Source organism: Takifugu rubripes, chromosome 6, assembly GCF_901000725.2.
Source record: "Takifugu rubripes chromosome 6, fTakRub1.2, whole genome shotgun sequence".
NCBI classification, from domain to species: Eukaryota; Metazoa; Chordata; class Actinopteri; order Tetraodontiformes; family Tetraodontidae; genus Takifugu; species Takifugu rubripes.
This window is the reverse complement of record NC_042290.1, coordinates 925,587-946,873: the sequence shown is the minus strand read 5'-3', so window position 1 is coordinate 946,873 and position 21,287 is coordinate 925,587. Positions and strand designations below refer to the sequence as shown.

Genomic DNA, 21,287 nt, shown 5'->3' with positions numbered 1-21,287 from the left:
TACAAACCAGATGTTACCGGTACATATTTTAAATGTCATCTTGCTGTTATTGTGTTGCTTTTATTATTGTATTAATCGTTTCATTTAAATTTGCAACAATAAACCGTCTGGATTAAAACACTAAAGAATTTACTCTGTTTAGTTCCCCATTATCCAGAATGAAAGGTTTACGTCAGACTGAACCATGTAACCGAGGTAACACTTTTACACATTTGTATTGTGTGTTGTCACAAGTTTTGTCTGGAACACAGGGGATGGAACATGGTAGTTCTGAGAACACACACCAAACACGTGCCTTTGAAAAAGGACTGAATTTTATTTACAGTGAGTTTCAGCAGACTTACAATACAAATGATTTATAGAGTGACCGTCCACAGACATGATTCATTAAGAGCCGAGGTCAGTGGGAGGCTATGTGACAACAGAGTGTGGCAGCTTTGGCAGGCAGAAGGTCCTTGAATGCATCTCCAGCCTCTACTTCTCCTCCTTCTCCTGCTCAGTGACTCTCTCCTATCTTCCCCACAACCTAAAAACAGCAACCATTCAGAATTACAGTGTTTTTCATACAATCAGGACTGCACCAACACAAAACCCCCGTGAAGAAGAATTGGCTGTTGGAAGTGGTGCGTACCCTTCTGAAGTCATTCATGTTGGTGGCCTGAACTGGAGTGCCTATGAAGGTCAGGTAGTTAATTTTTGTCGTCTCCTCGTCTCCCTGGTTAGACTTGATGAACAACTTCAGCAAAAAAGAAAAAAGAAAATTCGATCAAACTGATACAAATAAGTCAATGCACCTCTTCAAGCAGAGCAAGCTCTTGTCAGGACCAGTTGTTCTGAGACCAGGCAGCCAGTTTCAGCCTGGAATAACTCACTTAAACTGTGTGTGAACATGTAAATGAAGACTGGTTCCGTTTGAATCCAACACCTTCACATACTTGTGTTCTTGGACCAGCTTATGTCTTACGCATGATTGCTAAAATCAGCATATTGGCCATTTCGTGCACTTCTAGGTCCTTGCATTTTCGTGCTCCTGGGAAACGTCAACATCTGCAACTGGCCAATTACGTATTCTCCAACTTTTCACATTAGTGTACTTGCGCCGCCCATTTTATCAAGTATGCTTCAGACAGGCTATTATTCATGCTTGTTATTCAGGGTGTTTCAGGATGCGTTTCAATAGATCTGCTCTTACCGTAACACTCTGAACGTTCTGAAACTTGACGTAGCGTAGAGGAACCAAACCATCCTCTTTGTAGTCCTCTTCTGCCAGGTCCAGCACCTGAGTTGCTTCACTCCGCTCAGCATCATCAAAACTCATGGACCGAGGGAGGTTGATGAACACCTTCACGACTTTAGGAGCTTGGGCTGAAAAGAAACAGGAATGACGTATAGGAAGAGAGGAAGGGGTGGGACAGGATTCATTAGGAGATTTTGTAATGGGGACAGATGACAGGATTGAATTGAACATTAAAAAACTCACCAAAGTCTGATGATTGTAACTTCATAGAGAAAAGCTTCACAGGCTGGGAGAAGGCAATAGTTATCAGCAACTAGAACAGAGCAGAAACATAACAAGTTACTTTTAAGAACATCTTCATCACCATCCAACAAGCCAAGTAATTACAATAGGCAACGATGTATGAGCACATGTTGATGATTGTCTGAGGATATTTAAATAGAAAAGAACTTTGCACACTCCAACACCAACAAAGCTCTTTTGACAGGTTTAGCAAGAACACTGAAACGACCAGATCCCGCATGTGTGGTGAGCATACTTGTTCATCACAGTCAGACTCCAGGTATGACGAGTCCTTGATTAAACAGTTATCGAAGCCACAGTCATCGCTCTCATTGAGGCACTCACAGCCAGCCTTGTTGACAAAAGGCATGAGGTCCATCTGGAGACAAGAGCAAAATTCTCAGCGTTTCACCAATTACATAAACATTTACACATTACATGCGGTGTATATAACACTCTGAGTGGGACCTCTACTTACGAATTTAATTCGTTCCAGAAGTTGCTTCGTAACCTGAAAATTACGTAAGTAGAGACGCGTTTTCCTTGTAAATGCCCTAATCCGATCCAAGCCCCCAAAAATTCGGACAATTTTTTTTTATAAATCATAAAAATGCATCAAAACATGTAACAAATACATGTTACAATTAGATTACCGCACAATAAACGTAGGAATTCAGTGCAAGGCTTCTCCAGGAACAAAATGAACTTTATTACAGGCTAATCTTACATTAGCCGTCATTACTAGCAACGAACGTTAACACTTGTGGTAACACCGCCATCAAAAGGACAAACATACGAACACCCACAATAAATAAAAGTGAAACGAAGGCGACGCTGGGATACACACAAACTGTACAGATTGACGTCCCTCCTAGCCAATGGGATTACAGGAAGATGCTAGGCGATAGCCAATGGCAGAGCAGCTACAACCATGTTTGCGTTCGCTAAACTCCACGAGCTGCGAGTAGCAGCGGTAGCGTATTTTTGACCTTCGTATCCTGAAATTTCCTTCGTAACAAGAGGAGAAATTCGCATGTAGAGACGTTCGTAAGTAGAGGTCCCATTGTATTACTTTCTCTGTGATGTAACAATTTCCACAAGCTGACAACATTCACTCCATTCATTATTTCTGTAATGTCAAACTCAGGTGTCTGTCACTCACATATCCCTTTGGAATGTCAGAGTCCTCACTGTTTCCTGGGTCATTTTCAGTGTCTGTGCAGGCGTGTGAAGCGACACTCCTCCTCTGTCTCACTATCTCAACTTCACACTCACGCTATCAACAGCAGGAAAACCAACAGCCCAACCCAAGACCCCGGTGTGGGACTCACCCGTCTCTGGGCTCCTGTGGTCCAGCAGCTTCACCATGCCTTCTCCCTGCATGGAGGTCCAGTGTTTGATCGGCGAGCCCCCTCCGATCTTGCTGTACTGCTCCTGGATCTTTGGCGTGCGGCGTTTGGCGATGAAGGGGCCAAGTTTGCTGCAGAGACAATGACAGCGTGACTCCTCTAGCTTTATCAAACCAACCATGTTTGAAGTGGGAAATGACAAAAATAGGCATGATTTTAGCTCCCGGTGTGTCACGGCGACCGATCTCAAGTCACGAAGCCTAACTATGCCATCGCACAATGGCGGGAAGCATTTTAAAATGTTCCACAGCCACTAGCTTCCCCGTCTGTCTCTTCAGAGTGAATTCCTTCACTGAGACGCTCAAACAGATGAAAACATGCGGTGAAAGTGGATCAGGCACACCAACTGTCCACACGTACTTCTGCACCGGAAGCTTCATCAGGTCTGTGTCCATGAAGAGCCGTAGCAGGAAGTCATGAACGTCCTCTAGCTTCTCTGGTCCTCCCATGTTCAGCATCAAGATGCCGGTCTTGGGTTTCCTGCAGACATGCAGACTTCTGGTCAATGAGTCATATTCAACCTCTTGACTCCCTGTAAAAATGTATTATGTTGTTCCAAGAAGGTGGATGAATTTTGACTGTGTAGATTTATGACCTATAAAAACAGTGGGACAACATCGTAAAAGTGTAATGGTATCGACTTTGGCCTGATATACTGGAATTATGGGGATAATTAGAATGTGCTAACATCACTTGCATCTTTACTACAGTGACAAAAAGAAAGTGCTAAGAGAAGGTGGTGTGACAAGATCACCTGTTCTCCTGTGTTTCTAGAGTTGCACTCTGGGCCAAAGCAGCCACTGTGGAGTGTCTCCGCACACTTAGACTGACCGTGCTCCTGGCAACTAGAGGGGGGGGGGGGGAAACAACACTGTTAAAAAAAAATGTTTTCAGTCCAGGTAAGTTCAGTTGAACGTGTTATTTGGTTGTCAAACCCACCAACTCTTCACTACTTTAGTATCTTTAGATCATTTAGGGTTGACACCCAAAATTTAAATCATGACCCTTCTTAAATTGGGCGCACTTTAAACCAAGCTATATTTAAATGTACAAATTGAACAATTGCTTGTAAAAAATTGAACAGTTGTTGGTTTTCCGCCCTGTGGTGTAGTACCCTAGATTGCCGCCAGGAGGCCATGTGCGATTACGCAAGTTAAAAACAGTGGAATTGTGTAACTGAACCTGAACGCTTGTCACTGGTTGCGGAAACGTGAAATTTCAGTGAGCCTGAATTATTTAGGTGTTCTTTGGCGATCACTTAACTCGAGAAAAGTCCATTATATAACAAGAACATTAAATAGCAACAGACACACGCGATGAGCTGCATCAAGTTACCCAAGTTGGTAAGAGATCAACAACGGAAATAAAACCATTGGTACCTAAAATAAAATAAAATAAAACGCTGTCTTATCAGAAAATATCACATTTAGTTCAATATAGACGAGCCAATTTGCCTCCTAATAAAATGATATTTTATTTTTAAAAAATTAAGCAAGTATTAAACGAAGAGAAGGCAATAAACACAAACTATTGCGCGACAATCTTATTTAGAAAGTCTGAACAGGAAGTCACACTTTAATGTCCTTACTACGTCTCGACTCTTTACAAACGGTGCAATGTCAGCAGCGTGACTTAAAACTTAAGTAAATTAAACACCACATCTCATTCTTTCAAATTTGAATGAAAACTATTTTAAAAGGGCACAAATTACATTTAGCACCGTTACGATGTTTCACAAGATGAGACGTGAAACTTTCGCATTCAGTAGCGCTTTCTCCGGGCTAACTAAGCTGCAACACACTCACAATGTATCAGGCGACAGGCGCTGCCGAGGACCGCCATCATGTTAATTTCTCCTTTAAACGCTCTTGTTTACACCAACGCTGGACAATCGCGCCTCCAGCAGCTGTGAAGCACAATATTTCCTCGTAGGCACAATGACTCCCTCTGTCCACAGCCCGATATCAAAGTCAGATTCCTTCAGCTATTTACCGGCTGACCGACATTTACCCGTTAAGTTACGAAACAGTTAAGGTCGCAGCTTCCGGTTTGTAAATTTAAAATAAAAATAAATAAGGATGATACATCAGAGTTTCGACTTTTGCAACCCACACTATTTTAATTTGCTATGGGTGCTAATTAAATACAGCATTGTGCTTTCCCACGTCGTTTTTCAGGTGCTATGCGGAATACTTTTCTTTCAAAATCCAAATCAGCGTTTTATTTTCTTTCGCTTTTATGTTCTAAAAATGTACTAATTGTTTCCCATTTTTAAAGCAGCCAAACGATTTTTGTTTGCTCATTAAATTGGGAGAGTTGAGGATATAAATGAGGGTTCCCTGCTTTTATTTGTTAAGGATTGCTATCCGGTTTCGGTCTAACGCTCGTTTTCTTTACACAAAACTGTATATTTTGATGACGTCGGACTCACGTCAGCCTACATTACAAAGGGGCTCGTGCTTGGACCAGATGGGTCACGCCCACAGCAGAGTTTAATTTATGCATTATAAAAAGGTTTAGCTTTGACTAAAATAGTCTGTGATTATCAGACTCTTTTAGTCAAAGCTGATTTGTTCTTTGAATCTCCGAATGTAAGAAAAGAACTTTTACATTTTCAACAACCTATAAATATTCCCGTGTTCCTAAAACTCCACAGTCGTCAAAGGTTTTCACCTCTAATATTAAATAATAAACAGCTATGCAGAGAGAGATTTAGAATTTAGAGGATCCTGAGATGCTGATACTAAAGGAAGATGAATGAATGAATGAATGAATGAATGAATGGATGGATGGATGAATGAATGAATGAATTTCAGATACATTAACATTATTTTGTGTCCACAGAAATCAGGTGTCTTTATGGAGGTGTTGAGTTTCAACCTTCCGGTTCCACTTGGGTTAAAAACAGGTTCCTCTTTCTTTTAAAGAATCCAAATATAGCAACAGGAAGTGGCATCGAGTTTTCTTTCCTTGTCTTTCTTCTTTTCATCAGTTTGTCAGCCAGTCTTCACACCCAAGACAAAAGATGGCCAACGACCTAAAACAAACATCTTTCATTTAAATATATCTGGAAGACAATCACAAACAAGGGAAGATGATGTCATTATGGGTTTATTTGCTTTAGGTAAAACATAAATCACGATAAACAAAAATACATTTCTACATTAAAAGAATGCTAGAACTATCATCTTTTAAATTGAAAACTGTATTTTTGTTTATCCATATGTATTATTCATTCCATAAAGTGGCCCCTGTCATATGGCACCATCTGGTTGAACACCATCTGGTGGTCAGCAGAGGAACTGCAATCCCTCAGAGGCGGCGTTGCTTGCTGTTGTGTCTTAATAAAACTTAGTCTACCTGCAGGTCAGATTACATCATACATTTAAATATTAATATGGGAACCAATACTCCTAAGAAATAAAAGCAGAAACATCTAAAGAGTGTGTATGTTACCAATCTGTTTTATTTATCTAATTCCAGTGTTTGAATTTAATAATTACACTGGTTAATATCAAGAACTGAGAATACAAACCAGCTAAAGACAATGATCAACAGTCCCACTTCAGGGCATTTATTCAGGGTAGAAGCAGGAAGACAGTCAAATATTTGGACATGAGTGGCAGCGCAGAGTATAGTGATCCCAAAGATTCAAGAATTTTAAACATTAAAGCACATACAGACTGAGATTGTGTGGTGCCGTTTGATCAATGCACATCAAAATCTAACCTATTTTTGGGCTGAGCGGCAGTGAAGGCTTTTTTTATCCAAACTAGAGAAGCAACAGTGGTGTGCAGTAAATAAAATGGACTTTAGTGAAGGTAATGATAAGGTTTGTAAATCATCTCTTCCTCCCTGTCACCGTTAATCTACACAAGAATTATCAAGGCATAATTTCAGTCAAATCATGGAGGACAAGATGCGCTAAGATTCTGCACGTCATTAAGCAAAGGAGCATGAGCATTCCTCTACCGACCTCAGCCAACAGAACCTTTCTGCTCTGGACTCGTTGACCACATAGTCACTTTCATTTCTTTGGTTTCCCTGGGAGATTCAGAGACACCCGGTCATCATGATGTTTATTACTTGTTCAGCCAACATAAACAGATCCAGCAGGTGAATTGCGAGATGAAGACATGCACCTTCATTAGGCTCCCAACGCCTCAGACAGAAAACAGCTAAAGAGACTAGATTTCAATCGGAATTTAAAGATTTTAGTCAAATTTCACAGCGACAGAACAGGGGAGTGTGCTCAAGGTCGGCAGCGTTGGATGAAGCGTGGGTACAGGCACACGTCTCGTATGTGATGTCTGTTCAGCAGCCAGGTGAGGAAACGCTCCAGGCCCAGACCATAACCTCCGTGAGGGCATGTGCCATACTTCCTCTGAAACACACACACACAGTAACGTCAGACACCTGAGACGAAGAATCCACACCCCAGTCATCGCTGCGTTTCTGCTGGAAATCCAGAGAGCAACGGTCCTGATCCGATTACCTGGTCGGTGTACCAGTAGTAGGGCGTGGGGTCGATTCCCTCCCTCTTGTATCCCTCCAGCAGCTCCTCGGAGTCCCAGATACGCATGGATCCTCCAACGATCTCTCCAACATTTGGCATCAGCACGTCGACCTGAATCAAACAGAATGCACAATGAATATTTCCTAAACGATGGACCATTTTTGGGCTCTGAGCCGCAGGTCGCTCCCGCCACAACGAGGGACACCGTCAGTCGTACCGATTCAGTGAGGCGCTTGTCCTCGCTGCAGCGCTGCATGTAGAAGGACTTGATCTCAGCAGGGAACCTGCAGAGCAGTATGGGTTCATTGATTGTATCTGTCATCACCCTCTCTGGAGCCTCCGGGATGTCCTGGTAACAGACGGGAAGAAAAAAGGCATTTGAGAGGGTCAACGTGCAAAATCCTCCAGAAAAACCAAGAATGAGTGAGCAGGATATAGCAAATAAGGTTACAGGGAGGACAGCTTTATCGTAGCGGTTAAATAAGCTAACATTTGGAAGTCAAGACTCTTCTGCCCCCTATAGGTGGGTCTGAAAACAGCAAAACCCAAATATCTAAATTGTAGTTTATGGCCACAAATGTGGCGTTTGTTACTTCTGCCTGTAGAACTTTTATCTTATCACTGATTAAATGTTTATCTTGGATGTTTACTTGGTGACATCGATGTGTTTTCTTCCTGATTATCTTACATTACCACCAAGTGAGTGGCCAACATTAAAGCTAGATAAAATGATTCCTTAATGAGAGAGTTTTACACAAATAATGCAGTAAATGACATGGAACACTGTTGAACTGCTCACAAGCACAAATATCCAAGCAGCCATTCATGACTTGTCCATTTAGAGAGAGAAATGTTGAACTGAGCTTCAGAAGGGAGGAAAGGTGATGAAAGAGCCTTTCAAAGTTGCGTGGTTGTTGGTGTTGATGGGCTGGTCATTTCAGACTCTGCTGACACCTTCCTACATGGGTTCTATTTCTAAAGTGGTTTCATACACTGGCATCCACAGCAGGTAGACAAGTGTGTGTGTGTTTACGTGTAGATGCTACCTCTCCAAACTCATAGAAAGTGCCGTCCTCCTTCTTGACATCATGCTGCTTAAGCCACTCAATGGCCTCAGTGTAGTTCATCCTCTTGAAGGGCCTCTTAGGAGGCTTAAAGTTCTGGAAAATCCAAAGAAAATGATTTAATTTAAGCTAAAATGACTGCGAGCCTTCTCAGATTCACCATGAAACAAGAATGTTATTTGAGGTAGTTTTCATCAGGACAAAATGAGCTGCTGTTAATGGAGCTCTTTTGACATCTGGTGTGACTAAAGGTGATTTCCATCCATGTCAGTGGCTTTGCAAGGCTTCGCTGCTAAATGCACGTACAGGGTTGATGTCGTTGAGCAGTTGGCCGGCGGGAGATTTGAGCACTCGATCCACGACATCACACACCAGATCCTCCAGTCTGGTCAGCAGATCATCAAAGGTTATGAAGGGACACTCTGCTTCGACGTGAGAGTACCTAAAGGCAAAAATGAGCCATCAGGAAATGGAAGCCTTGCAGGTTGGTTTTACCTTTTGAGTAACTGTTTAAGCGACTGGTTTTACTCACTCAGACAGGTGTCTGCGGGTGCGGGACTGTTCCGCTCTGTAGGATTGAGCGATGCAGAAGGTGTCACCCAGGGCAGGTATGCAGGTCTCCAGGTAGAGCTGGGACGACTGTGTCAGGTAGGCCTCCTCTCCAAAGTAGTTCAGGTTAAAGAGCGTGGAACCACCTTCCACCTGAGTCTGCACCAGTGTCGGCGGAGTGATCTACCCACAGGAACCACACAGACAGGAAGAGGATGTAGGAGGTTGATGATAAACAGTGCAGAATAAAGCTCTGCTGTTATTTAACAGGGTAACACTCCAGCTCAGACAGGAGGATCTGTCGTACCTCGTAGTAACCGTTGCTGAAGAAGTGGTCTCTGAAGCACTGAGTGACGGTGGAGCGGACCCTGAGGATCTTGGACACATTCTCCCCTCTGATCAGCATGTGGCGGTTGTTCAGTTGCACGTCCACATCCGACTCTTCGTTCAGTAGGTTGTCGGCGCCGCCAGCGGGAGCTAAACCAATCAGCTCCCAGAAGTCACAGTGCAGCTCGTGGCCTCCAGGAGCCTGAGCACAGAGCAGAAACGTTGCCAACACTGTCGTGTCTACGCAAATACCAGCAATCAGCGACGTTTTTTGCATTGAAACAGCAGCTATGATCAAAGTTTGACACGTGAAGGGGGAAGGATGCGTCGGAAGACCGACTATGATCACCCAGAACAGAAAAGGGAAACTTTTTATTCTGGGCTTCTTCAGGGTGGTGTGAAAAAAGGCTCATTTTAGAAATGAAATGACAACTGGGGGCTGATTTCTTTTCACTGTTGTTAAATCGAACCATTTATTTCAAGAAGAATGTCTTTTTCCAGGAAAGAAAAAGCTTTTGTAAAGAAATGAATGTGTACTCTCAGTCGGCAGGGTGAAAACGATTCAAACGTGTTAGGTGCAGGTGCCATTTTCTCCTGTAAGCTGCTGCTGTGTTTACCTGTTTCCCCTCAGGAACTGCAGAGATCATCCCATACAGAGCCACCGTGCTCTCTGTGGACAGCACCAGGGCATTGTAGCACTGACACTGAAGACAAATACAACAGTCAGACTTTCGTCATCACAAAGACAAATTATGATTTGCGCAAATATTTCTGGATCATTGAGGTCACGTGTGTGGAATGTTGCGAATAATATATTCCAGATATGGTTCTTTTATATTTAAGTTTGCATCATACACTTTCAGACATGTGATAGAGTTAGAATGTGGTACCAGTTTATCAGACAGGACACACTGAAGGAAACCAGTTCCGTCTCTCAGGACAATGAACATCAGGTTCTTTCCTGAAGATGGAAACAATATACAGGAATTAACATGTCATGTTCCAAATAACACTCAGCATTTGTATTTGTCTCTAAATTCAGCAATGTTGTCACTCTTGCTAAATAACTTTCTTTGTGAAACAGATTAAAGATACCGAACTGGCCTGATTTCCTCCTTCTTACCCTGTCTCCTAAGGCGATGGACCCATCCAAAGACTTTGACTCTCTGGCCTCTCTTTGGCTCCAACTGATTGATCTTAACCTGCAACACAGTCACACACACTTTGCAATCATTTGCTATCATGGACATGTTTGCGTTATCAGCATAAGAAAGTTACATAATAAAATGATTAAATAGGTAACCTACTTTGATTAAAGCAGTTGTTTCAGTATAGATACTACAGAATACTGGAATTAAGTCTTCCTAGTCTGAAACATGCACACCCATGTTATGTTTTACAGTGTCATGAGACCAGTCGTGCAGATACTGAGAAGCTTAGTAAGGTTTTAACTAAGAGACCGATGAGTAAATACAGGAATCAATTAATGGACTTTTAAATGCGTATTAAAACACTTAAGAGGCAGGAGCCTGGACTTGCTTCATCTGCAGCTAGCTTACTATCTTGGCACAATAAACTAGCAATTTAAAATCAAAGCTCTACCAGTTGTGGCATCTGGATACGGTTTTGATATATTATTTTGGTTACACGTTTATTTTCATAAAAACTGGCTGGATTTCTTTGTGCACCTCTTCCAAGGGTAGCCCGTTTTCACAAGTCTCGGTGCTATGAGTGGAGCCATATTGCCGCTTTAACTGATCCAGCCTTTCCAGCTTTCGTTCTGCAGGTTGACCATTTACTTGCATTTCTGATACACCAATACTGATTTGTGGCTTCCCTTTCATTTAAAAAAAAAACAACAACGTCAAACTGTTAACGTAGCAGCTTTAAATGCTTTGAATCTGACTGAAGTGTTACTTCCTGCCGCCTCTGGTGAGATTTTAACCAGTAATAAGGAGCGTTGATAGTTTAATTACAAAATGATGGTGCACTTAACATGTCTAGACCTCACAACAGGCAATTAGAAACCTAAAGAGTGCATTAGCTTACATGGCTGCAAGAGAAATTATTCAAAGTGTGAAGACCGACCGTTTCAGGACATGGCAGACTGGAGTCATTTTCAATGATGATCTTCTTGGCTTCTTCCAAGTTCTTCTCCCTCCTTTCATTATCTTCAGCCTGCATGAGACTTAGTCAATATACCAACCTGATTTTTATCATAATTGTTAAGTTGACTCTAGCCAGAATAACCCATACATCGATGCATCAAAAACCCCACCATGGAGACAGTCAGGGAACAAACCTCCTTCTTGTCTTTGGCCTCGTTCTTCGTCTGCTCTTGGTTGAAGGCTTTCTTTGCATTCTTCATCTGTGTCTTGGAAATCACTGCCCACCGCTGAGAGAGGAGAAATGAGATCATGAAAGGTCATTTCTTCTCCAAAACAGAACCACTTCCTGTATCATGAACTATAACAAGTGATATAATTGCTAATTGTTAACCTCTCCCTCCTGCGAGTCCACATAGATGGTGGGAAAAGGCTCCTTCCCAGCAAAAAACAAAGCCTGAAATGGAAAAACACGCACAATGAAACATTAGCGAGTGTTTAAAAACGGTAAACTACAGTGATGGATCACACCAGAAGCATTTACCTTTAGGGGCGTTTTGAAGGGTTTTTGTTCAGTGCCGTCTCCATCCTGGTCACTGCCACATTTGTCTGACACATACAGCTCACCTGGGAAACAGGTAAATATAGAAAATACCCAGGTTTACTCAAACCAAACCTAGATTGTTTTCGGGTAACACATATCATTTACCAGATACTCCCATCAGACTGTTATAGGAAGCAAGTTACTATGGCAGAAATGGAATAAATTACGACATTTATGTTTTCATATTATTATAAGTCCTGGGATTTAAGTCTTTAATTGAATACAATGCAATACTCCGTGTTGCATGAGATAAACTGGAAATGTATGTGAACGGTTGAGAAATGAGCAATAAACTAATTAATAAGTGGTGCTTTGATTGACCCATAAAATTCCTACACTGACGCAAGCCCTCCGCTCCCACAACCAACACTGTCGTGTCTACGCAAATACCAGCAATCAGCAACGTTTGGCTCACAAAATGTCTCCACATTAAGATAATGAGCTCGCTGATTGTCAGGACACAGTTGGCAGAGGACAACACGTTTCATTGCTAGCTAGCGTGCTAACGGCTAATATTTGGGCAACTGATGCAATCCGTACACATGTCTTCGAAAGCTAGCTCGCTTACTCAGCTCCGGCTAAGCTTACCCACAGAGACTTGTTCCACACCTTGCGTTATCTCCGTCGCCATGTCAGCCCGGGTGTCCACTGAGATATATTTAAGATAAAATAACTTTTAAATAAAAAGCAGATGTTACACTCGAAGAAAGCAGCCACCGCCGTTGACAGCTGCCCACCCTTTTACTTCCGAAAAGAAGTCCCACTGAATTTGCTCGGTTGTTAGACCTGATTGGGTAGTGGAGACACGTGACTTCCCAAACAACCAATCTGATTGGTGAATTTCAGTGACTTACAAAAAGCGTAATTATCCTGCGTCATGGTGAAATCGAGGCGTTAGCTGAAAGACGAATACGAAAGAGAAACTAAACGCTCATTAGTTACAAATATAATGTTTCTATTAAGGGTTCACGTTTTTCTGAAATGGAAAAACGAAACATAACGCCTAACTTCTTGGTTTGGTGAAACTCTAATCACGTCCAATCTAAACCATTGCAGCAGATTTTACAAACCAGATGTTACCGGTACATATTTTAAATGTCATCTTGCTGTTATTGTGTTGCTTTTATTATTGTATTAATCGTTTCATTTAAGATAATGAGCTCGCTGATTGTCAGGACACAGTTGGCAGAGGACAACACGTTTCATTGCTAGCTAGCGTGCTAACGGCTAATATTTGGGCAACTGATGCAATCCGTACACATGTCTTCGAAAGCTAGCTCGCTTACTCAGCTCCGGCTAAGCTTACCCACAGAGACTTGTTCCACACCTTGCGTTATCTCCGTCGCCATGTCAGCCCGGGTGTCCACTGAGATATATTTAAGATAAAATAACTTTTAAATAAAAAGCAGATGTTACACTCGAAGAAAGCAGCCACCGCCGTTGACAGCTGCCCGCCCTTTTACTTCCGAAAAGAAGTCCCACTGAATTTGCTCGGTTGTTAGACCTGATTGGGTAGTGGAGACACGTGACTTCCCAAACAACCAATCTGATTGGTGAATTTCAGTGACTTTCAAAAAGCGTAATTATCCTGCGTCATGGTGAAATTGAGGCGTTAGCTGAAAGACGAATACGAAAGAGAAACTAAACGCTCATTAGTTACAAATGTTTCTATTAAGGGTTCACGTTTTTCTGAAATGGAAAAACGAAACATAACGCCTAACTTCTTGGTTTGGTGAAACTCTAATCACGTCCAATCTAAACTATTGCAGCAGATTTTACAAACCAGATGTTACCGGTACATATTTTAAATGTCATCTTGCTGTTATTGTGTTGCTTTTATTATTGTATTAATCGTTTCATTTAAGATAATGAGCTCGCTGATTGTCAGGACACAGTTGGCAGAGGACAACACGTTTCATTGCTAGCTAGCGTGCTAACGGCTAATATTTGGGCAACTGATGCAATCCGTACACATGTCTTCGAAAGCTAGCTCGCTTACTCAGCTCCGGCTAAGCTTACCCACAGAGACTTGTTCCACACCTTGCGTTATCTCCGTCGCCATGTCAGCCCGGGTGTCCACTGAGATATATTTAAGATAAAATAACTTTTAATTAAAAAGCAGATGTTACACTCGAAGAAAGCAGCCACCGCCGTTGACAGCTGCCCACCCTTTTACTTCCGAAAAGAAGTCCCACTGAATTTGCTCGGTTGTTAGACCTGATTGGGTAGTGGAGACACGTGACTTCCCAAACAACCAATCTGATTGGTGAATTTCAGTGATTTTCAAAAAGCGTAATTATCCTGCGTCATGATGAAATCGAGGCGTTAGCTGAAAGACGAATACGAAAGAGAAACTAAACGCTCATTAGTTACAAATATGTTTCTATTAAGGGTTCACGTTTTTCTGAAATGGAAAAACGAAACATAACGCCTAACTTCTTGGTTTGGTGAAACTCTAATCACGTCCAATCTAAACTATTGCAGCAGATTTTACAAACCAGATGTTACCGGTACATATTTTAAATGTCATCTTGCTGTTATTGTGTTGCTTTTATTATTGTATTACCGGTAATCGTTTCATTTAAGATAATGAGCTCGCTGATTGTCAGGACACAGTTGGCAGAGGACAACACGTTTCATTGCTAGCTAGTGTGCTAACGGCTAATATTTGGGCAACTGATGCAATCCGTACACATGTCTTCGAAAGCTAGCTCGCTTACTCAGCTCCGGCTAAGCTTACCCACAGAGACTTGTTCCACACCTTGCGTTATCTCCGTCGCCATGTCAGCCCGGGTGTCCACTGAGATATATTTAAGATAAAATAACTTTTAATTAAAAAGCAGATGTTACACTCGAAAAAAGCAGCCACCGCCGTTGACAGCTGCCCACCCTTTTACTTCCGAAAAGAAGTCCCACTGAATTTGCTCGGTTGTTAGACCTGATTGGGTAGTGGAGACACGTGACTTCCCAAACAACCAATCTGATTGGTGAATTTCAGTGACTTTCAAAAAGCGTAATTATCCTGCGTCATGGTGAAATCGAGGCGTTAGCTGAAAGACGAATACGAAAGAGAAACCAAACGTTTAATAGCTCATTAGTTACAAATATAATGTTTCTATTAAGGGTTCACGTTTTTCTGAAATGGAAAAACGAAACATAACGCCTAACTTCTTGGTTTGGTGAAACTCTAATCACGTCCAATCTAAACTATTGCAGCAGATTTTACAAACCAGATGTTACCGGTACATATTTTAAATGTCATCTTGCTGTTATTGTGTTGCTTTTATTATTGTATTAATCGTTTCATTTAAATTTGCAACAATAAACCGTCTGGATTAAAACACTAAAGAATTTACTCTGTTTAGTTCCCCATTATCCAGAATGAAAGGTTTACGTCAGACTGAACCATGTAACCGAGGTAACACTTTTACACATTTGTATTGTGTGTTGTCACAAGTTTTGTCTGGAACACAGGGGATGGAACATGGTAGTTCTGAGAACACACACCAAACACGTGCCTTTGAAAAAGGACTGAATTTTATTTACAGTGAGTTTCAGCAGACTTACAATACAAATGATTTATAGAGTGACCGTCCGCAGACATGATTCATTAAGAGCCGAGGTCAGTGGGAGGCTATGTGACAACAGAGTGTGGCAGCTTTGGCAGGCAGAAGGTCCTTGAATGCATCTCCAGCCTCTACTTCTCCTCCTTCTCCTGCTCAGTGACTCTCTCCTATCTTCCCCACAACCTAAAAACAGCAACCATTCAGAATTACAGTGTTTTTCATACAATCAGGACTGCACCAACACAAAACCCCCGTGAAGAAGAATTGGCTGTTGGAAGTGGTGCGTACCCTTCTGAAGTCATTCATGTTGGTGGCCTGAACTGGAGTGCCTATGAAGGTCAGGTAGTTAATTTTTGTCGTCTCCTCGTCTCCCTGGTTAGACTTGATGAACAACTTCAGCAAAAAAGAAAAAAGCAAATTCGATCAAACTGATACAAATAAGTCAATGCACCTCTTCAAGCAGAGCAAGCTCTTGTCAGGACCAGTTGTTCTGAGACCAGGCAGCCAGTTTCAGCCTGGAATAACTCACTTAAACTGTGTGTGAACATGTAAATGAAGACTGGTTCCGTTTGAATCCAACACCTTCACATACTTGTGTTCTTGGACCAGCTTATGTCTTACGCATGATTGCTAAAATCAGCATATTGGCCATTTCGTGCACTTCTAGGTCCTTGCATTTTCGTGCTCCTGGGAAACGTCAACATCTGCAACTGGCCAATTACGTATTCTCCAACTTTTCACATTAGTGTACTTGCGCCGCCCATTTTATCAAGTATGCTTCAGACAGGCTATTATTCATGCTTGTTATTCAGGGTGTTTCAGGATGCGTTTCAATAGATCTGCTCTTACCGTAACACTCTGAACGTTCTGAAACTTGACGTAGCGTAGAGGAACCAAACCATCCTCTTTGTAGTCCTCTTCTGCCAGGTCCAGCACCTGAGTTGCTTCACTCCGCTCAGCATCATCAAAACTCATGGACCGAGGGAGGTTGATGAACACCTTCACGACTTTAGGAGCTTGGGCTGAAAAGAAACAGGAATGACGTATAGGAAGAGAGGAAGGGGTGGGACAGGATTCATTAGGAGATTTTGTAATGGGGACAGATGACAGGATTGAATTGAACATTAAAAAACTCACCAAAGTCTGATGATTGTAACTTCATAGAGAAAAGCTTCACAGGCTGGGAGAAGGCAATAGTTATCAGCAACTAGAACAGAGCAGAAACATAACAAGTTACTTTTAAGAACATCTTCATCACCATCCAACAAGCCAAGTAATTACAATAGGCAACGATGTATGAGCACATGTTGATGATTGTCTGAGGATATTTAAATAGAAAAGAACTTTGCACACTCCAACACCAACAAAGCTCTTTTGACAGGTTTAGCAAGAACACTGAAACGACCAGATCCCGCATGTGTGGTGAGCATACTTGTTCATCACAGTCAGACTCCAGGTATGACGAGTCCTTGATTAAACAGTTATCGAAGCCACAGTCATCGCTCTCATTGAGGCACTCACAGCCAGCCTTGTTGACAAAAGGCATGAGGTCCATCTGGAGACAAGAGCAAAATTCTCAGCGTTTCACCAATTACATAAACATTTACACATTACATGCGGTGTATATAACACTCTGAGTGGGACCTCTACTTACGAATTTAATTCGTTCCAGAAGTTGCTTCGTAACCTGAAAATTACGTAAGTAGAGACGCGTTTTCCTTGTAAATGCCCTAATCCGATCCAAGCCCCCAAAAATTCGGACAATTTTTTTTTTATAAATCATAAAAATGCATCAAAACATGTAACAAATACATGTTACAATTAGATTACCGCACAATAAACGTAGGAATTCAGTGCAAGGCTTCTCCAGGAACAAAATGAACTTTATTACAGGCTAATCTTACATTAGCCGTCATTACTAGCAACGAACGTTAACACTTGTGGTAACACCGCCATCAAAAGGACAAACATACGAACACCCACAATAAATAAAAGTGAAACGAAGGCGACGCTGGGATACACACAAACTTGTACAGATTGACGTCCCTCCTAGCCAATGGGATTACAGGAAGATGCTAGGCGATAGCCAATGGCAGAGCAGCTACAACCATGTTTGCGTTCGCTAAACTCCACGAGCTGCGAGTAGCAGCGGTAGCGTATTTTTGACCTTCGTATCCTGAAATTTCCTTCGTAACAAGAGGAGAAATTCGCATGTAGAGACGTTCGTAAGTAGAGGTCCCATTGTATTACTTTCTCTGTGATGTAACAATTTCCACAAGCTGACAACATTCACTCCATTCATTATTTCTGTAATGTCAAACTCAGGTGTCTGTCACTCACATATCCCTTTGGAATGTCGGAGTCCTCACTGTTTCCTGGGTCATTTTCAGTGTCTGTGCAGGCGTGTGAAGCGACACTCCTCCTCTGTCTCACTATCTCAACTTCACACTCACGCTATCAACAGCAGGAAAACCAACAGCCCAACCCAAGACCCCGGTGTGGGACTCACCCGTCTCTGGGCTCCTGTGGTCCAGCAGCTTCACCATGCCTTCTCCCTGCATGGAGGTCCAGTGTTTGATCGGCGAGCCCCCTCCGATCTTGCTGTACTGCTCCTGGATCTTTGGCGTGCGGCGTTTGGCGATGAAGGGGCCAAGTTTGCTGCAGAGACAATGACAGCGTGACTCCTCTAGCTTTATCAAACCAACCATGTTTGAAGTGGGAAATGACAAAAATAGGCATGATTTTAGCTCCCGGTGTGTCACGGCGACCGATCTCAAGTCACGAAGCCTAACTATGCCATCGCACAATGGCGGGAAGCATTTTAAAATGTTCCACAGCCACTAGCTTCCCCGTCTGTCTCTTCAGAGTGAATTCCTTCACTGAGACGCTCAAACAGATGAAAACATGCGGTGAAAGTGGATCAGGCACACCAACTGTCCACACGTACTTCTGCACCGGAAGCTTCATCAGGTCTGTGTCCATGAAGAGCCGTAGCAGGAAGTCATGAACGTCCTCTAGCTTCTCTGGTCCTCCCATGTTCAGCATCAAGATGCCGGTCTTGGGTTTCCTGCAGACATGCAGACTTCTGGTCAATGAGTCATATTCAACCTCTTGACTCCCTGTAAAAATGTATTATGTTGTTCCAAGAAGGTGGATGAATTTTGACTGTGTAGATTTATGACCTATAAAAACAGTGGGACAACATCGTAAAAGTGTAATGGTATCGACTTTGGCCTGATATACTGGAATTATGGGGATAATTAGAATGTGCTAACATCACTTGCATCTTTACTACAGTGACAAAAAGAAAGTGCTAAGAGAAGGTGGTGTGACAAGATCACCTGTTCTCCTGTGTTTCTAGAGTTGCACTCTGGGCCAAAGCAGCCACTGTGGAGTGTCTCCGCACACTTAGACTGACCGTGCTCCTGGCAACTAGAGGGGGGGGGGGGGGGAAACAACACTGTTAAAAAAAATTGTTTTCAGTCCAGGTAAGTTCAGTTGAACGTGTTATTTGGTTGTCAAACCCACCAACTCTTCACTACTTTAGTATCTTTAGATCATTTAGGGTTGACACCCAAAATTTAAATCATGACCCTTCTTAAATTGGGCGCACTTTAAACCAAGCTATATTTAAATGTACAAATTGAACAATTGCTTGTAAAAAATTGAACAGTTGTTGGTTTTCCGCCCTGTGGTGTAGTACCCTAGATTGCCGCCAGGAGGCCATGTGCGATTACGCAAGTTAAAAACAGTGGAATTGTGTAACTGAACCTGAACGCTTGTCACTGGTTGCGGAAACGTGAAATTTCAGTGAGCCTGAATTATTTAGGTGTTCTTTGGCGATCACTTAACTCGAGAAAAGTCCATTATATAACAAGAACATTAAATAGCAACAGACACACGCGATGAGCTGCATCAAGTTACCCAAGTTGGTAAGAGATCAACAACGGAAATAAAACCATTGGTACCTAAAATAAAATAAAATAAAACGCTGTCTTATCAGAAAATATCACATTTAGTTCAATATAGACGAGCCAATTTGCCTCCTAATAAAATGATATTTTATTTAAAAAAATTAAGCAAGTATTAAACGAAGAGAAGGCAATAAACACAAACTATTGCGCGACAATCTTATTTAGAAAGTCTGAACAGGAAGTCACACTTTAATGTCCTTACTACGTCTCGACTCTTTACAAACGGTGCAATGTCAGCAGCGTGACTTAAAACTTAAGTAAATTAAACACCACATCTCATTCTTTCAAATTTGAATGAAAACTATTTTAAAAGGGCACAAATTACATTTAGCACCGTTACGATGTTTCACAAGATGAGACGTGAAACTTTCGCATTCAGTAGCGCTTTCTCCGGGCTAACTAAGCTGCAACACACTCACAATGTATCAGGCGACAGGCGCTGCCGAGGACCGCCATCATGTTAATTTCTCCTTTAAACGCTCTTGTTTACACCAACGCTGGACAATCGCGCCTCCAGCAGCTGTGAAGCACAATATTTCCTCGTAGGCACAATGACTCCCTCTGTCCACAGCCCGATATCAAAGTCAGATTCCTTCAGCTATTTACCGGCTGACCGACATTTACCCGTTAAGTTACGAAACAGTTAAGGTCGCAGCTTCCGGTTTGTAAATTTAAAATAAAAATAAATAAGGATGATACATCAGAGTTTCGACTTTTGCAACCCACACTATTTTAATTTGCTATGGGTGCTAATTAAATACAGCATTGTGCTTTCCCACGTCGTTTTTCAGGTGCTATGCGGATTACTTTTCTTTCAAAATCCAAATCAGCGTTTTATTTTCTTTCGCTTTTATGTTCTAAAAATGTACTAATTGTTTCCCATTTTTAAAGCAGCCAAACGATTTTTGTTTGCTCATTAAATTGGGAGAGTTGAGGATATAAATGAGGGTTCCCTGCTTTTATTTGTTAAGGATTGCTATCCGGTTTCGGTCTAACGCTCGTTTTCTTTACACAAAACTGTATATTTTGATGACGTCGGACTCACGTCAGCCTACATTACAAAGGGGCTCGTGCTTGGACCAGATGGGTCACGCCCACAGCAGAGTTTAATTTATGCATTATAAAAAGGTTTAGCTTTGACTAAAATAGTCTGTGATTATCAGACTCTTTTAGTCAAAGCTGATTTGTTCTTTGAATCTCCGAATGTAAGAAAAGAACTTTTACATTTTCAACAACCTATAAATATTCCCGTGTTCCTAAAACTCCACAGTCGTCAAAGGTTTTCACCTCTAATATTAAATAATAAACAGCTATGCAGAGAGAGATTTAGAATTTAGAGGATCCTGAGATGCTGATACTAAAGGAAGATGAATGAATGAATGAATGAATGGATGAATGAATGAATGAATTTCAGATACATTAACATTATTTTGTGTCCACAGAAATCAGGTGTCTTTATGGAGGTGTTGAGTTTCAACCTTCCGGTTCCACTTGGGTTAAAAACAGGTTCCTCTTTCTTTTAAAGAATCCAAATATAGCAACAGGAAGTGGCATCGAGTTTTCTTTCCTTGTCTTTCTTCTTTTCATCAGTTTGTCAGCCAGTCTTCACACCCAAGACAAAAGATGGCCAACGACCTAAAACAAACATCTTTCA

At 41.9% G+C, this 21,287-nt stretch overlaps 3 protein-coding genes across 7 annotated transcripts; all 3 read right to left on the bottom strand.

Moving 5' to 3' along the window:
• Positions 1-292: 292 nt before the first annotated feature.
• Positions 293-5,052, bottom strand: LOC115250124 (thioredoxin-like protein 1). Of its 2 annotated transcripts, XM_029837136.1 has the most exons (10): positions 4,734-5,052; positions 3,683-3,773; positions 3,289-3,408; positions 2,851-2,999; positions 2,682-2,782; positions 1,776-1,898; positions 1,481-1,550; positions 1,193-1,365; positions 632-736; positions 293-526 (listed from the first exon to the last, which is right to left on the bottom strand). In XM_029837136.1, the coding sequence occupies exons 1-10, from the start codon at positions 4,771-4,773 to the stop codon at positions 497-499; spliced, it is 1,002 nt and encodes a 333-aa protein (XP_029692996.1). In that variant the 5' UTR covers positions 4,774-5,052; the 3' UTR covers positions 293-496. The 2 variants fall into 2 exon arrangements, with proteins under 2 accessions (XP_029692996.1, XP_029692997.1); XM_029837137.1 differs by lacking the exon at positions 3,683-3,773 and having other exon boundaries at positions 4,734-5,050.
• A 1,326-nt stretch (positions 5,053-6,378) lies between these two features.
• Positions 6,379-15,007, bottom strand: LOC115250122 (asparagine--tRNA ligase, cytoplasmic-like). 3 transcript variants are annotated; one of them, XM_029837122.1, is made up of 15 exons: positions 14,834-15,007; positions 12,034-12,116; positions 11,884-11,946; positions 11,687-11,779; positions 11,473-11,562; positions 10,508-10,586; positions 10,275-10,345; positions 10,002-10,088; positions 9,365-9,586; positions 9,041-9,240; positions 8,815-8,950; positions 8,491-8,604; positions 7,662-7,793; positions 7,424-7,555; positions 6,379-7,312 (listed from the first exon to the last, which is right to left on the bottom strand). In XM_029837122.1, exons 1-15 carry the CDS (start codon positions 14,874-14,876, stop codon positions 7,181-7,183), a joined length of 1,677 nt encoding a protein of 558 aa, XP_029692982.1. In that variant the 5' UTR covers positions 14,877-15,007; the 3' UTR covers positions 6,379-7,180. The 3 variants fall into 3 exon arrangements, with proteins under 3 accessions (XP_029692982.1, XP_029692983.1, XP_029692981.1); XM_029837123.1 differs by lacking the exon at positions 14,834-15,007 and adding an exon at positions 12,703-12,874; XM_029837121.1 differs by lacking the exon at positions 14,834-15,007 and adding an exon at positions 12,682-12,869.
• Positions 15,008-15,608: 601 nt separating this feature from the next.
• Positions 15,609-20,298, bottom strand: LOC105419415 (thioredoxin-like protein 1). Of its 2 annotated transcripts, XM_029837134.1 has the most exons (10): positions 20,053-20,298; positions 19,001-19,091; positions 18,607-18,726; positions 18,169-18,317; positions 18,000-18,100; positions 17,092-17,214; positions 16,797-16,866; positions 16,509-16,681; positions 15,948-16,052; positions 15,609-15,842 (listed from the first exon to the last, which is right to left on the bottom strand). In XM_029837134.1, the coding sequence occupies exons 1-10, from the start codon at positions 20,090-20,092 to the stop codon at positions 15,813-15,815; spliced, it is 1,002 nt and encodes a 333-aa protein (XP_029692994.1). In that variant the 5' UTR covers positions 20,093-20,298; the 3' UTR covers positions 15,609-15,812. The 2 variants fall into 2 exon arrangements, with proteins under 2 accessions (XP_029692994.1, XP_029692995.1); XM_029837135.1 differs by lacking the exon at positions 19,001-19,091 and having other exon boundaries at positions 20,053-20,297.
• Between the last annotated feature and the right edge of the window lie 989 nt (positions 20,299-21,287).

Coding starts and splice junctions, on each gene's coding strand:
- LOC115250124 (XM_029837136.1), bottom strand. CDS start 4,773: ATGATGGCGGTCCTCGGCAGCGCCTGTCGCCTGATACATT. Junction 2,783..2,850: donor CCACAGGAGCCCAGAGACGG/GTGAGTCCCACA, acceptor GTGAGTGTGAAG/TTGAGATAGTGAGACAGAGG. Junction 527..631: donor ACATGAATGACTTCAGAAGG/GTACGCACCACT, acceptor TGCTGTTTTTAG/GTTGTGGGGAAGATAGGAGA.
- LOC115250122 (XM_029837122.1), bottom strand. CDS start 14,876: ATGGCGACGGAGATAACGCAAGGTGTGGAACAAGTCTCTGTGG. Junction 11,947..12,033: donor CCTTCAAAACGCCCCTAAAG/GTAAATGCTTCT, acceptor TTTCCATTTCAG/GCTTTGTTTTTTGCTGGGAA. Junction 8,605..8,814: donor TGCTCAACGACATCAACCCT/GTACGTGCATTT, acceptor TGGATTTTCCAG/AACTTTAAGCCTCCTAAGAG.
- LOC105419415 (XM_029837134.1), bottom strand. CDS start 20,092: ATGATGGCGGTCCTCGGCAGCGCCTGTCGCCTGATACATT. Junction 19,092..20,052: donor CGCCTGTCGCCTGATACATT/GTGAGTGTGTTG, acceptor CCCCCCCTCTAG/TTGCCAGGAGCACGGTCAGT. Junction 18,727..19,000: donor CTAGAAACACAGGAGAACAG/GTGATCTTGTCA, acceptor GCATGTCTGCAG/GAAACCCAAGACCGGCATCT.